Below are 16,304 nucleotides of genomic sequence, written 5' to 3'. Positions count from 1 at the left end.
ACGAATAAGAAAATTTGAAAAACCTTCCTAACGAAATATCACAAAACAATGTTTCAATTAAATTGAAATTTGATATCATTCTCTCGGCAGCTAGTGATTTCATCATAAAGTACTAAAAATAATTATATGTATTTCGCCCGACCCAATTTATTTCTTGTCAATTCATTTATGTTATACGTACTTTCGAATTCAACTAGTTTATTTTAAAATATGAATTCAACCCCAATGAAATTGAATTAAAAATAAGTCCTTTATTTTCATTTCTTCGGCTCTTTTTTCGCCGGAATAATTTTAATATTGTGAACAGTCGGTGGGCTCGAACGCTTGGTCACTTTACCATCTGTTTCTTTGATAACCGTCTCTTCTTCAGTCGCTTCGGGTTCTTGCGTGTTGATAGTATTTTCTTCGAGAGTACTACGTCTGCGCTTATCCCTCGGTTTTCCTTCAGCATCTAGTAGTTCCTTCGTTATCAAGTGCGGTTGGACGATATCTTTCGAATCGATAGATGTTTTTCTCTCTTTATTCTCGTCTTCAGATTCGGTAGATACGGAACTGCTTTTTTTGCGACCGCTTGTTCCTGAAAAAATGCAGAAAAAATAATGATAATACTAGTGCATACGCTAATGATCATAGTTGTTGATGCCAAAGACCCAACAATTTCAAGGTCAAGGAATGGACAAAATGTCAACAAATAAAAAGTTGATTTAGAGACTGATCTTGACATTGACAGGAAATGAGTGCAAATATAAACACTATAATATATAGGGGAAAGTGAGGTAATACGATCCCTGTAGGTCAAATGATTCCCCGCCGTAAATCAGGGACAACTAGTGTCATGTATCGGAATGCACATGAAACATGTTTCCCGCACCCCTGCCAGTTGCCTCTCCAAGTGTCATGGCGGTGCGAGCGCTTGGCATGATTTAATTGAAAAATAATCGAAAAGTGTGACTCTGATCTAAGGTAAGCATGTTTTTGGACTTTCATTACTTTATACATGTTCGTGTTTATTGAAATCTTGTTTTATATCCGGGTATTAATAGCAGTCAGCTGATATTTAAGCAATATTCGATCACCCCACGCGGTGTCTGTAGAGTAGGGAGGGTGAGTGTAAGCCCACGCACTAAGGCCACATGTGACCCATTGTACATCCTCCCGAGGAGTTGTCCTAGGTCGTCGTCCATCCTGTCCTTTCCAGGAAGGTGGACAGGTCGCTGGGAGATATCTCCTTTATATCGGCAGGTGTAGGCCAAGACTCGCCGAACACACACTCTCTTATTGACGATAACTCCGGGCACTCGCACAGGACATGCCTGACAGTCTCACCTTCATGTTCACACATCCTGCATAGAGGTGTGTTTACTGGAGGTGTTTCCTTAGTTGACAGTGGCTAGTCAGAAATCCTACTGTGAGGCGTAGATTTTTCCTGGTCATCGCCAGATATTTCTTCGGCGCCAGCTTCCCAGGGTCGCCCAAGGTGATCCTGGCAAGATTACATCCTTTGATTTCATCCCATCTCTTCAAGGATTGAGCATGGGTGTAACATTTGACTAGTTCCGCAATTGTCGAAGTCATCAGGCCGTGGGTGCCACTGGGTCCTAAAATTCTTAGTCCGGCCGCTTCCTTGGCTAAAGAGTCGACAATGCGATTGCCTTTACTCTTGTCGTGCCCTCTAACCCACCTCAGGATAATGTTATTATCTACCGAGGCTTTGGCTAAATCTTGGTGGCACTAGCCCTGAGGTAACACGCTGTCTGTTCGAAGCTAATAGTGCTTGTCTGCTATCAGTGCAGATTGTTATTCTTAGGCTTAGTGACCTGGAGTACACTCCACATCCTGAGCCTTCTTTGGTCTTTGAGCCGTCTGTATGAATCGGTATTGCATTTGTAGCATCTGACTCTCTGTTCTGCTTAAGACAGATCCAGAGGGGTCAGACCCGTGATTAATTCCATTGCCGCGGTTGGTGTTGTTCTCATGGCTCCTGTGATGTTCAAACAATCCAGTCGCAGTATTTGATATAATCTTTGGATGGCCGTTGCTTGTAGAACTTTCGGTCCCCATGCAATGGCTCCATACGTTAACATAGGTCTTATTATTGCAGTGTAGATCCAGGTGACCACACGGGGTGAAAGACCCTATGCCCGTCCCACTGTCCTTTGACATTGCTCATAAGCCACGTATGCTCTTTTTGCTCTACTATGTAGATGACAGTTCCATGTTAGCTTCTTGTCGAGGATAGTATCAAGGTATTTCGCCTCTTCAGAGAAGTTTAGTTTATTTTTTAAGATTTCGGGAGGTTTTGAGCCCGTTAAACTTCTTTTCCTGGTGAAAAGGACCATCTCAGTCTTCTCGGGATTGATCGACAGTGAGTGTTCCTTACACCATGTTTCTATTAATTTGAGCCCATCCTGCGCTCTATCGCACAGTGTGTTTACAAACTCGCCGGACTGCAAGATAAGTATGTCATCTGCGTATGCAATTGTGTAGAATCCATTTTTGTTAAGGTGATAAATTAGGGTATCCAGAACTATGTTCCAGAGAAGGTGTGATAAGACCCCTTCCTATGGACATCCCCTCATGTCCAGTCCTTTCACTGTGATGTCTTCTACATTAATACTTATTGCTCTGCTAGAGAGCATCTGGAGTATCCATTCTCCTATTATCAGGGGTACATTCCTGGAGTGTCGTTGCTGGATAATTGTTGGAAAGGTTGTTTTATTAAACGCACCCTCGATATCTATGAATATACCCAGGGTGGATTTTTTGTTGTCCAATGATCTCTCGATTCTGCCAACCACATGGTGAAGGGCCGAATCAGGAGACCTTCCCGGGGTATATGCATGCTGATTTGGATGAAGTGGGTTGTTAACAAGTACTTTATCTCTCAGTGGTTTTTAAGAAAAACGATGTGAGACTAATTGGTCAGAATGCTTTTGGTAGGGTGTAGTCCATCCTACCTGGTTTGGGTATAAATACTACTCGTACTTCTCTCCACTTACTGGGAATATACCTCAGAGCTAGAGAGGCTCTGAATATTCCAACCAGGTGCGGCATAAGAGCGTCCAGTCCCCACTGAAGTAGGGCTGGTCTTATAACGTCGGGTCCTGGTGACTTGAAGGGGGAAAAGCCCGATATAGCCCATCTTATTTTGTCCTCATCAATTACTGCACTAGCATATTGCCAGTTGTATTGTGAGGGTGTTGTTGATACATCCATCCAGTTCGTCGTTCCAGGAAAGACCCCACGCGGTATTTGAAGGTTATGTTTCGATCGATATGTTGGAATTTGGTGTTTGGGGCGGAATGATCCCTTTCTGTGTGTTTAAAATGATCCCTGAAATCATTTCACCCCATTAGTATTTGTTATTTTCACAGATCATGCCAAGAATTTATATACGGAAAATAAATCGCCAAAATTGGCTTGAAAAGAAAATGCAAAAGGCATTAGATGCCGTCAGAGATGGCATGCCTTACAAAACCGCAAGTAGAGAGTATAAGGCCCCTGTGATGTCATTGAAAAGAAGAGCCAAAGGCAAAAATAAAATAGCTGTAGGCTCCGTTAAAAACTTAGGTAGCAAACAAAAAATGTTTAACCAAGAACAAGAACAGGAACTTGTCGACTATATCAAGGACATGGAGTCTAGAACAGGTCGTAAACAGTTGGCGTGAGCGACTTCACCTGAGAGAGATGAAACAACGACTGCAGTGATTTGTACCTCAGCTTCTGAAACTTTTGTTCCTCCAATGTTAATCTTTCGTAGAGTCCGAATAAAAATAGAATTGATGGATGGCGCACCTCCAGGCGCTATATGTGCATGTAATCCATCTGGTTGGATGGAAGTAGATGTGTTTTCTCAGTGGTTCCATCACTTCTTAAGTTATGCCAAACCGACAGCAGAAGATCCGACTCTTTTGATATTGGATGGTGACCTATCTCACACAAAAAATTTGAATGTGGTATTGAATGCCACGGATATTCACGTCACTATTCTATGCCTGCCGCCTCATTGCACCCACAAACTCCAACCCTTGAACGTCGGAGTCATGTATCCGCTAAACGTTTATCATAACCAAGCGTTGGAGAAGTGGATGAATAACAATCCTGGGAGAGTAGTGACCGTGTTCCAAATAACAAATTTTTACAGAGACATACCTAATAGCAGCAGTTCCACTGAATATCAAATCAAATCAAATCAAACTTTATTCATCCATTCCATAATTGTCATTTTTTACAGATTGTTACAGATAATATAATAATATAATATAATATAATCCTGTACAGAGGTTACCTAAGCATAAATGCTTGTAGTGCATATCTCTGTACAAGGAAAACAAAAAAAAAAGAAAAAATTTAATTGTATTTAATGTTGGGAGAGGTGCAAATTGATTGTGCATAGAGGATAGTTTTTTTTTTATATATATACATATATATATATATATATATATATATATATATATATATATATATATATATATATATATATATATATATATATATATATATATATATATATACATATATATATATTGAGTAGAAATGAGTTAACTTTAGGAGCGCTTTTTAATTTTTTTTTTCCTTCATTCATTTATATTTTGATTTTTTTTAATGGTTTATTTTATTTTATTTTCATTTATTCATATTTTGTTAAATTGTTATCATTTTTTTTTCCCAAGTTTTTTTTCCATTTTATGTTTTCATTTTATTTTCATTTATAGGTATATTTTATTTCCATTAATCAATTGTTTTATTTGGTGTTTAAAGGAACTGAGTTTATATATTTTTTTAATTTGAAGTGGTAGTTTGTTATATAGTTTCGGACCTATATAAAAAAGGCTATTTTGGGAGTGACTTTTTCTAAATAATGGTATATCAATTGATAGTGTCGTAATAAATCGGGTTGGGATAGTTTTATTGTGATTTATTGTTGGTTTTGTATTTTTATGCATATATAGCAAGCATTGGTGCATATGTAGTTTGTTAATGTCAAAGATATCTAGTTCATCGTAAAGCTTATTAGTGGGGAAACGTTTGTTTTGAAACCTATTTTTAGTATACAGTTCTGAGTAGTTTTCAAATTTTGTAATGCATTATTATATGATCCTCCCCATATTACTATACAGTATCTAAATAATGGTTCAATTAGTGATGTATATATAAGTTTTAGGTTACGATTGTCTAAAATGTACCTAAGGATGTGAAATTTTCGAATTATTTGCCTAGCTTTATTGTTTACATATTTGGTATGCGCGTTCCATTTAAGGTGTTGATCGACAATTACGCCAAGATATTTTATTTCTTTGGTTTTTTGGATAGATGGACAGTTGCAATTTGGTTGAGTGCATGTTTTCTTATGAAGCATAATATAATTTCTGTTTGGTTGAGTGACGACATTTGTAGAAAATGTTATAAATTTACTTTTAGACGTATTCAGAGGCAACTTGCTATAATTTAGCCATTGTGAAATTTTTATAAGATCCTTTTCAGCTTTATTGAATAGATTATCCCAGTTTTTATCAGTAAGCAAAATTGCCGTATCATCAGCGTATGAAACAAGATGTCCTTGGAAATCTTTAATTTTTGCCATCGAGTTAATATAAACAAGAAAAAGTATTGGGCCCAGAACTGTTCCTTGCGGTACGCCTGTTGTTATTTCAAGTGGTGCGCTGCAAATGTGATCAATTTTTACTCTCTGATATCTGTGTTTCAAATAATTTTCTAAAATGTTCAATGCTGGACCGCGAATGCCTGCCTCATTTAGTCTTTCTATTAATATAGTATGAATGGATTCAACAAAACAGAAATATATCCGTTCAACCCTGACATTTTCACTAATGTGGACTTCATTGCAGCTGAAACGACTGAAATGGATGTAGACAATGACACGGTAGAACCTCCCATTCCGATCCTTGAGACGTCCAATCCTCCATTAGCAGAAACCGTGTCCAAGAATCCCTTCATTTAACACCTCAGCTGTCTCCACTTCAAATTTTGACTCCAATGGTGACTAAAATATCTCCACAAGCTCCACAGTCATCGCGGCAAGCACCGTCCTTCCCAAAAACAAAAAATATCTCAACGTCTGAATTTTCCGAAAGATTACCTCCAGCTTTGACTGCTGGTCTTCCATCCACATCTTTTGGTGTTATTACACCCCGAAAAGTACGACCAACACCAAAGATAGTTAGAAAAAGAGCGAGTGCAAGACGAATAAGAGTAGACACATCAGTATTGACCAGCACACCCCACAAAAAATACCTTGAAGAGGAAGCCAAAAAGGAAACAGATATAAAAAAAATCCTTCAAGGAAGCGAATAAAATAAAAACTACGGTGACCAACAAACAGAACGATAAAGGAAAAGGAGGCGGGAAAGGAAAAGGAAAGGAAAAAGGGAAAAAAAAGCAGAACAGATCAGATACTTCTGAAGAGGAGAGTGATACCGAATGCTTCTTCTGTACTGAAAGCTATTCCAAAGACAGTAAAGGCGAAGGGTGGATTAGGTGCGTTGTGCGTCTTAAATGGGGACATGAAGCTTGTGCGGGAGTAAATAGTGACGATGAAGGCGACTTTACTTGCGATATTTGCCTCTCTAGTAATCAATTTGGAAGTGTGAAGAAAATTAAGGCTATAGGTCTTTTTTATTTCTTTCCTGATAAGAACATTATTATTTTTTGAACGAAGAGATGATTTTTCTGTTGAATTTAGAAGAATACAAAGTTCAAAAAGTATGTCTATTTTAGAGTTGAATAAAATTAAACGAAATCTCTACACATTTTAGTCTAGTTCACATGTACTTTTTTTGTAACATTTTTCAGCCTTGTCCAAAAATTACGACCAAGGTGTCATTCGATTCGTATTTTTGCCTAGAAAGTTCAAGGAAAGGTCTGAAAACGCGCCGATAAAAATTACAAAAGTTATAAACAATTAAGTGAAAAAAAAATGTGGGTTTAGTTTTTTCTTAATATCTCGGAAAATTTCCAAAATTTTAGAAATTTGAAAAAAGATTTGAAAAGATCAACCAAAGAAAGTCCCGGCTCCCGAAACTGTATCTCGATTATTTATGATTTTTACAGAGCCCTGAAAATAGAGCCAAAAGCGGGTAGTCTGGCTTCCGCGCGCCTTTCGTCACTCTGACATAAAAACAAAAAAAAAATATTTAAACATATTAAATGTAAATATTAAGGAATGAAAATATTCACGTAATGTTGGGATACATCAATGAACAATAATCCGCAGTCAAAAAATTTTTATTCCAATTTCAACGTTAATTATAAATTTGTTAATTAATGACTTTTTCTGAATTGAAAGTTAATATAAAAATCCCTATAATTATTAAACTAAAACCCTGGCATTTTTTTCTTTTGGTGAAGTTATCCCTAATAGGCAAAAAAATAGATTACCGTTGATTACCGTTTTTTTAATTTTTCACAGCTATTGTTAATAGATTCATTATAAACAAATACATTGTACATGAGCAATTCGATTTTTTTTGCATTATGTTAATTGAAAAAAAACATGATTTTTAGAAAAAAAATTATTTCCTAAAAAAATTTCTTCATTGCTAAAAAATGCATTTGTTAGTAAACAATCCTTTTTTGCAACTAAATATTGAAATTAAGGAACCGTTTTTTTTTTTAAATCATAAATTATATTATTCTTTAAGGTTTTCAAAAAACCTTTTTTTTATTCTTTTTTTAATTGTCTATTTGAAAAAAAAAATTGTTATAAACAATTTTTTTCTCAATATTTTGTTCTATAATAAAAGTAACTATGTGTTTTTTTTTAATTCGTTCTAATTTTTATAAAACTTTTAATATTGTGATAAAAAAACTCATACAATATATAAGTTTGAAAATGTCCTTATAGGACGAAACTGTAGTAACGTTAGTTACAAATAAAAATGGTAAAAAACATAGAAAGTTTCATTTCTTTTTTCTTCATTAATCAATCAATTGATTATTGATTGAGCATTTTTTTAAAATTATTTTCTTATAAATACAAGAAGGTATTCTACTTAAAAAACGTACACTTATTCATTTTCATGCTATTTCCTGAAATTTCCAATTGACTGGGTTCAATGAATTGAAAAAAAATTTAAAAAATTGTTTTTGTCAGATTGAGCGAATCCCTCTGGATAATCGTCAGATTATGAGACAGCACGTCTAAAACATAAAGATGAACCATATATATCTTAATCTAACGCACTTGAGTATTTCAAAATGGCGAATTTTTTTTGCACATTAATATAATGACCGCGAGTTTGCGTCAGATTGAAATCGTCAGATTATTGAATGAGAGCTTTTTTTTGTTGCACTTAACACCCCCTTAGAAAATCTGACGCGCTCAATAACATTTTTTTTCACTTTTAAGCCTTACGTACAACCACCCACATCATGCAAATGATCAGATTAACATACCAACATTATTCAAAATACGTAAGACATTGATGCTATCAATATCTGACGCGCTCGAGTAAGTCCATGCAACAGTATATTTTTACATATTCAAACAATTAAAGCCGCTTCCCCCACCGATGAAAAGGTATATATTATATAACATATTTTTCTTCTCATCATCTAAGCTTTGCAACCTAATATGTCTCTATGACGCTCGAGTAAATCCACATTTTGCATCATGGGCTCCCCTGCTATAGTGTTTTTCGGATTTTGGAAGCCTGCAAATTCCGTCCTTTCAAAATGAGGCTAGTTCAGGAATTAAACGAAGATGATCCTGATCGTCGACTTCAATTTTGTGAGCGAGAAATTAACCAATAACCCAAACCTATTATACAATACATGTTGTTCAGACGAAACTTCTTTCATGTTGAATGGTAAAGGAATGTACATAATTGTCGTTACTGGAGCGATGTGAATCCTCATTTGGTGATGGAAACACACTCACAAACTCCACAAAAATTGAATGTCTGGGTAATCTCAATGGAAACACATACTTAAATCTATCACAAGACTATGTAAATCCTATGATCCAGCAGGATGGTGCAACTCCACATTTTGATGTTCAGGTTTTCTAATGCGTTGAATCGACAGAAGGGGTCCAGTGTAGTGGCCAGCTATATCACCTGATCTCACACCGATGGACTTCTTTCTATGGGGACACCTACAAATCTAGAAAACCTGCTACAGAGAATTGTTCGGAAATGTCAATTGCTGCCTCCGGACATCTTGAATAATGTACGGAACGCTTTTGGCAGTAAACTGTATTATTGTATGGAACTAGGTGGAGGTCATTTTGGACAATTTATTCGTCGATTTTGTTTCCACTGATATTATTTGTTGTTGATTTCTTGTTGTATTCAACATTCATATCACAAAAGAGGAGAATACGAATATCTGTGAATCAAAATATGAGAACTACCAGTGAACATTTGCATTCAGTATTATCGGAGCCTACTCAGTCAAAGTGTGCGTTTCAAAGTCTACATGAAAAAACGTAAAATCTCTGTATTTCAAAGATGACTCTAGCAAAACATCAAGTGTGCTACATTTTTGAAAAGATAATATTAAGCTCTAATGTTCCAGCAACTTTTAGAAAATGCACATTCTTGAAAAACATGCTGTAATTCAGGAACGATGTTAGATATCAATATGCAGTTTTCGCATCTATCTAGTTTGAAAACAGTGTCCAATTTAGCCTACTTTATACATTCTACTAATTCCTTAGTATTCAAATTCATTCACTTGCCATTCAATAATTCTTAGTGTTGCAAATGTCTTTTTTGCGAATAATAGATTATTATTGTTGTTATTATTTCTTACCTGGTTCCTCATCATCTGTTAGGAACCATGGATCTCTCCTTATACCACTGATTCTGATTCGAACTTTGAGAGGGGCCAAAATTTGGCTTATTAGTGACTTGCAACTAGTGGATACTCTTGCTTCTTTGGGAAACACTACTTTGTTGGAAACCTGTGGGAAAAAATATGAATTGACTAATCCTGAACTGATATCATATCCTCCCCATTTATGCACGAAAATGGGACCGCGAAAACCATGTGTGACGAAGAACAGGAGCAACGCATCAATCTCAAATTTCTCTTTAGATTGGAAGAAACTCCGACTGAGTGCTACAAATTGTTGCCCGAGTTGTGGAAGAACAACTCGTGGATTCTGCACTTGGACAACGTACCTGCCCATTACGTGCTATCTGTGAAGCGGTATTTGACTAATAGAGGAAGATAGAATCTGTTCCGAAAGGAATCCGATTTGAGTCGATAGAAGCGGTAAAGCAAAGAACGGAAGAACTCCTAAAGGAGCTCAACACAACAGCCACTTGCGTTTCCTGCAAGTGGCTGTCGATAGATACCTTTCGAATAGTTTCACCATCAACGATGGTGTTCCCCAGGGATCTATATTGTCTCCAACCCTCCTTTTATTGCAATGGCACCGTACGTTAAGATCTTATTATTGCAGTGAAGATCCAGGTGACCACACGGGGTGAAAGACCCCATGCGCGTCCCACTGTCCTCCGACATTGCTCAGAAGCCACATATGCTCTTTTTGCTCTACTCTGTAGGTGAGAATTCCATGTTAGCTTCCTGGCGAGGATAGTACCAAGGTATTCCACCTTTTCAGAGAAGTTTAGTTTGCTTTTGAAGATTTTGGGAGGTTTTAAGCCCGATAAACTTTTTTCCTGGTGAAAAGGACCATCTCAGTCTTCTTGAGATTGATCGATAGTGAGTGTTCCTTGAACCATGTTTCTATCAATTTGAGCCCATTCTGCGCTGTATCGCACAGCGTGTTCACAAATTTGCCGGTCTGCAAGATAACTATGTACTATGTCATCTACAATTACAAATACATCTACATCTACATCTGCAATTGTGTATAATCCATTACTGTTGAGGTGATTAATCAGGGAATCCAGAACTATGTTCCAGAGAAGGGGTGATAAGATCCCTCCCTGTGGATATCCCCTCATGACCAGTCCTTTCACTGTGATGTCTTCCAGATGCTAGAGAGCATCTGAAGTATCCATTCTCCTACTACCAGGGGTACATTTCTGAAGTGTAGATGCTGAGTAATTGTTGGAAAAGTTGTATTATCAAACGCTTCCTCGATATCTATGAATATAACCAAGGTGGATTCTTTGTTGTCCAATGATCTCTCGATTCTGCCAACCACATGGTGAAGGGCCGAATCAATAGACTTTCCCGGAGTATATGCATGCTGATTTGGATGAAGTGGGTTGTGAACTAGTACTTCATCTCTTATATACCGCTCACATAGCCTCTCCATAGTTTTATTATAAAGCAGCAAGAGCAAAATCTGCAGAAGAGTAAGAAACTTCTCGTGAACGAGTAAAGAGAGCATCTTTTGGCTGATAGTTACAGTTAGAACCCTGCAGTCATGAGAGGACTCCTTTCTGTAATGTGGTACAAAAGACCTACTTCTAAGCCACATATTTGACTTATTCACCTACCTGACAGTGGCAGACTGACTATTGACCAGATCTCTACTAGACTGGGAAAAAGTTCCAAGGTTCTGCTAACCTTGAAGTAGATAACCCTTCACAAAAAAAATCAGATCTTGACAGTGGAGCACATATTCTGTGACTGCTGGATTCATTTGGTAGAGTTTGAATGGGTGAGGAGCCACAATACATTTTTACTTTCAAACTACCCTACTAAAAAATTAAGTTTTTTTGTAGTTTGTAGCTTGCCTCACCTGTTTGAGCAACTCCCTGTAGTTACTGTCATCAAAAGGCAACTTTCCAAATACCATGGCGTAGAGAACAACCCCCATGGACCATACATCGGCGTGTTGTGGTTGGTAGGGGATTCCCCTCAGGATTTCCGGGGAGGCGTATGCATAGCTACCACAGTACGTTTCACTAAGGATGACTTGACCGTTCTTAGAAATCAGTTCTCCTCTAGCAAAGCCGAAATCGGATAGTTTGACATTCCATCCAGTGTCCATCAGCATGTTTTCGCATTTGATGTCCCTGTGAATCAATACAGTCAGTAGAAATGAGAGAAAAATGTTAGCTTGATCGGTGTTCAATCGCAAAGAATGTGTTAGTAGTGATTTTTTTTACAAAAATATCTCTCAAAAAATTACATATAATGCTAGTTGCAGTTACTAGTTACACCCTAAAGGGCTCACAATTCCTCAAAAAAAATTACAGTCCGTGATTTTCATGCAATTTAAAAAATGTAATGAAATGTTGCTAAATACAGAAAAAAAATCTCCGGTTATAAAAAATAGTATATTACGCACCTAGGGAGAAAAGTATGGGATTCTCGCCCGGGAAAGATCGAGGGCGAGCATGCCATAATTTTCAGGAGTCCAAAAGCGAACTTTTTATCCCACAGTGAGAAAAAACAAGTTGAAGTATAGTACTTTCATAAGAACATATGATTAATGCAGTCAAGTTGCCAGGAAATTAATTCCATGAAAATCAAAATATAAATAGATTACTACTTTTCTGTTCATTCCAATATTGATTTCAATTTAAGAGCCACCGGTAGACAGTTGTTTCAGCCTGTTGGGCATCATCAATACCGGGCAGGCGGTCCTCGATTGAAGACGAAATGTGAAAACCGAGAAAAGTTATTTCGAGGACCGCCTGTCCGGTACTGACGATGCCCAATAGGCTGAAACAGCTGTCTACCGGTGGCTCTTCCATAAGTGGAATCACTCCTAAAAATACAATCCTTTCAATTTTAGCAATATTCCTTTGGCTGGGAATCAATCAAATAAGCGAATGAATGTCATTACATGCCATCGATGACATGAATAGATCAAGTTCATTCCGTGACATAAAAAATCGTAATTTATGACTTATGGTGTGACATATGTAGTTGACTTGGGTGTCACACCAATAGGTGGTTCCACTTATGTCTCGCTCGCGTTTACGCAGTTATCTTTTTTTTGTTATATATCTACAGTTCACTACGCATTTCAACCAGTTGAAAGGGGAAGGGAGCCAGGCTTCAACCCGAATGAACTCAAGATGGATTACTACGCATTTCAGGTAGTTAGGAAAATAGTTATACATCTACAGACCATTAAACAATACAAAATTTTCAGCTAGAGTAGAGTTGTATGGAAAGACTTAGATTGAGGGCCTGACGTGTGGTATAATGAGAGACAATTGAGGGAAGTTCTGTTCTAAGTACTAGGTTCTAGGTACTAAACAAACTGTTTCTAACAGGAATAAAATAGGAATTATAGGAAAATTTCCTTTTTTCAGAATTGGACCACGAAATTTCGCAGTGGTAGAGTTTTATATATTCTCAATACGGAATTCAATCGGACGTTTTGTGTCAACTGATACAGATCCAGATACTATAAAAATATACGCAGATTTTCGCGTATATGTATATTTTGCTTCGCGTTGAAGATAACCGAAATAAGTTATTTGGGAAAGTTACTCAGAAATCGATTTTTTCCTATATATCTCAACCCAAAATTGGAAATTTCATTTTTTATGTAATTTTCATATTCAAGTCCGATTTTCAACTGATGGTTTCGAATATAACGTATTCATAAAACTTTTTATTGTGATATTTTACAAATAAGAAGCTCCAGAAATGATAAAATAATCATAATAATCAACGAAATTAATGTATTCATGATGAATATTAGGTTTTTCATTTTCATTCCTACATTATACAGAAATTATTATTTTCGTAGCTTCTTATTTAGAAACATTATATATTTGAAAATCGGACTTGAATATGAAATTCAAATTCTGCGTTGGAATTTGATATGGAGAGTCAAATTTCTAAGCAACATCTTCAAATTACTCATTTCGGTATCAACTCGAAGCAAAATATCGAGAATTCGCCTTTTTGCGGGAACTCAGTAGGCTGGGTTTAGAGCTGTCACTCGGGCAATATATTGCGAAGAGTGCAGCTCATGAAGGTCTACGCCTGTACCAAAAATCAAATATCTGCTTTCAAAAATAACTAAAATAAAGGGGTGTCTTCATTATAGTTGTATTATTGTTATTTTGAAATGATCATCAATGTATTCTGTCCACTTCGATGATTAATAATCATTCAAATAATTTATTCAATTGCTCATTGATTTTTATTTCCCTTATAAACAATTGTGTACCTTGAGATTATTGAAGGATATCATGGTCATTATGATTATTATTATTATCATTAAGCACATACGCATATTTTTGAGGATAATTCTTGTACTGTTGAAAGATACCTAACAACTACTAGTCGGATCGAGTTGATCAAAATTTGATCCTACAGAAAAATAAAAAGTTAGTAAAAAATAACCAAACTCAAATCCGAATTGAGAACATTCCTGTTTCAACCTAACCTATATTCCAATGTTTGTACTGTTGAAACCGTTACTGATCAGAAATTTCCAAAGATAGGAGCAACTAATCCGCTTTTGAATTATTCTAGAAAATGTCCATACCTATGAACAACTCCTTTCTCATGGCAATACTCCACAGCATTCACCAATTCTCTAAACCACTTCCTACTTCTAACCTCATCAATGAAGTGGTCTTTCCTGATAATATCCAGAAGACTTCCGTTATCCGCGTACTCCATAACAATGTACACCCTGTGTGTCGTTTCTATAGCTTGCAGGAACCTAATCAAGTTCGTATGTCTGAGACCCTTCACCACGTCAATCTCCCTCGGTAAAAACTTTTTCAGATAATCGGAAGGAGCCGAGAACTTGCTCACAATTTTGATGGCTACGTTTCCGTGGTGTCTTTCAGAATGTGCAACTCTTACAGTAGCGTAGGATCCCGTTCCGATGGTTTTCCCGAGATAGTACCCATGGGACTCTAACACGGTGAGTTTTTTTTCCTTTTGGTCTTCTTCCGTGGACTGGGCCGCATCCGTGGGATCCGGAGGTTTGTTGATGCTGGTAGTTGAAGGCATCGTGGTGTCTCACCACCAAATTTGTCATGTTCGCAGAAATTTTCTGGCTAGCATTTTCACTGGAAATTTTGACACATGGATAGTTGAAGTTTCTACTTTGACAGAAAGTGATGAGGGTTAGTTTCCCATGCGGGTGCACCATAACGCACCTGCATCAGAAGTAGAATTGGAACCTCTGGTGCAGAAAAACGGAGCTGAAGTATACCTCGAAAATAAACTAGTTGCGTGTGCTGTTCGAGAGTCCCAACAATTTGTATCGGATGCTGTTTCGAACCATTGTAAACCAAGTTATTAATGTTGAACAAGATAGTCTCAAAGTATGGCATGAACGTCTAGCACACATATACACTGATAATTTTTTTGTGAAGGTTGTGTATATGAAAAACACCAAAAACTACATTTCATGAAGAAATCTGACAGGAAAATGAAACCAGGTGAATTAATTCACAGTGATTTATGTGGATCAATGGAAACACCTTCTGTAAAAGGATCAAAATACTTTGTATCCTTCAAAGACGATTTTTCTGGATACGGAGTAATGTATTTCATCAAACATAAATCCGATGTTCTTGATTTTTTTAAAACATTCTACAGACTATCTTAAAATGAATTTCGATACCCCATTGAGATACTTCGTGTAGACAATGGAACTGAGTATTGTAACAGAGACTTTCGAAGTAACATGAGGCAACAAGGAATAGAAATGTAGAACACAGCTCCATATACCCTCAGCAGAATGGAAGGGCAGAACGTGACAACTGAACAATAGTAGAAAGTGCACGATCTATGTTACATGGAGCTGGTGTGCCAAAATATCTCTGTGCTGAAGCAGTTAATGTTGCTGTTTATATTTTGAATCGTACTCGTCTCCTTATGAGCTCTGGACAGGCAAGAAACCGAACCTGTCTCATGCCAAAATATTTGGAAGTCAAAATCAAAATCAAAATCAAAAAATCTTCATTTCCGTAGACCTAGGGAAGGCATGAAGTCACATAACTTACAATTACAATTACAATGAGGTCACAATCATAAAACAACATAATTATAAGACATATTATATAACATTTAGACCATAAAAGGGATACAAAAATTAAAATTCAAAATTCCAAATCAGACTGGAAAAATTCATCAAGCGAATAAAATACCTTTTCACATAATAGTTTCCGAACTTTTTGTTTAAAGAGCTTTGCACTAGTTATTTTTTTAATGGATATTGGTAGCTTGTTGTACAGTTTTATTGACATGATATGAGGTCCATTAGTCACCTTGGCTAACTTATGACTAGGAATTGAAATGTTATAGTTTTTTCTCAGGGTAAAGCCCGAAAGAAGACAATTAAGAATATACATGCAAGTAACAGTTAATATATTCAACTTTGAATATATTAACTGTGGTTTACAGGAATCGAGTGGTTTTTTAAAACAAAT

At 36.6% G+C, this 16,304-nt stretch overlaps 1 protein-coding gene across 1 annotated transcript; it reads right to left on the bottom strand.

Moving 5' to 3' along the window:
* Positions 1–231: 231 nt before the first annotated feature.
* Positions 232–15,003, bottom strand: LOC111513601 (testis-specific serine/threonine-protein kinase 3). The gene is made up of 4 exons (XM_074173497.1): positions 14,402–15,003; positions 11,684–11,960; positions 9,775–9,925; positions 232–577 (listed from the first exon to the last, which is right to left on the bottom strand). Exons 1-4 carry the CDS (start codon positions 14,875–14,877, stop codon positions 258–260), a joined length of 1,224 nt encoding a protein of 407 aa, XP_074029598.1. The 5' UTR covers positions 14,878–15,003; the 3' UTR covers positions 232–257.
* Positions 15,004–16,304: the final 1,301 nt, after the last annotated feature.

The sequence above is a fragment of the Leptinotarsa decemlineata genome, unplaced genomic scaffold (assembly GCF_025532065.1).
Source record: "Leptinotarsa decemlineata unplaced genomic scaffold, Ldec_3_MD MMD2_tig00000251_RagTag_RagTag, whole genome shotgun sequence".
Lineage (NCBI taxonomy): Eukaryota > Metazoa > Arthropoda > Insecta > Coleoptera > Chrysomelidae > Leptinotarsa > Leptinotarsa decemlineata.
This window is presented reverse-complemented; position numbering and strand designations above follow the sequence as displayed.

Excerpts from the sequence above, each read along its gene's own strand:
- LOC111513601 (XM_074173497.1), bottom strand. The coding sequence starts at position 14,877 with ATGCCTTCAACTACCAGCATCAACAAACCTCCGGATCCCACGGATGCG. Across the intron at positions 11,961-14,401 it reads GAGAAAGGAGTTGTTCATAG|GGACATCAAATGCGAAAACA; the intron begins GTATGGACATTT and ends ATTGATTCACAG. Across the intron at positions 9,926-11,683 it reads ACAGGGAGTTGCTCAAACAG|GTTTCCAACAAAGTAGTGTT; the intron begins GTGAGGCAAGCT and ends TTTTTCCCACAG.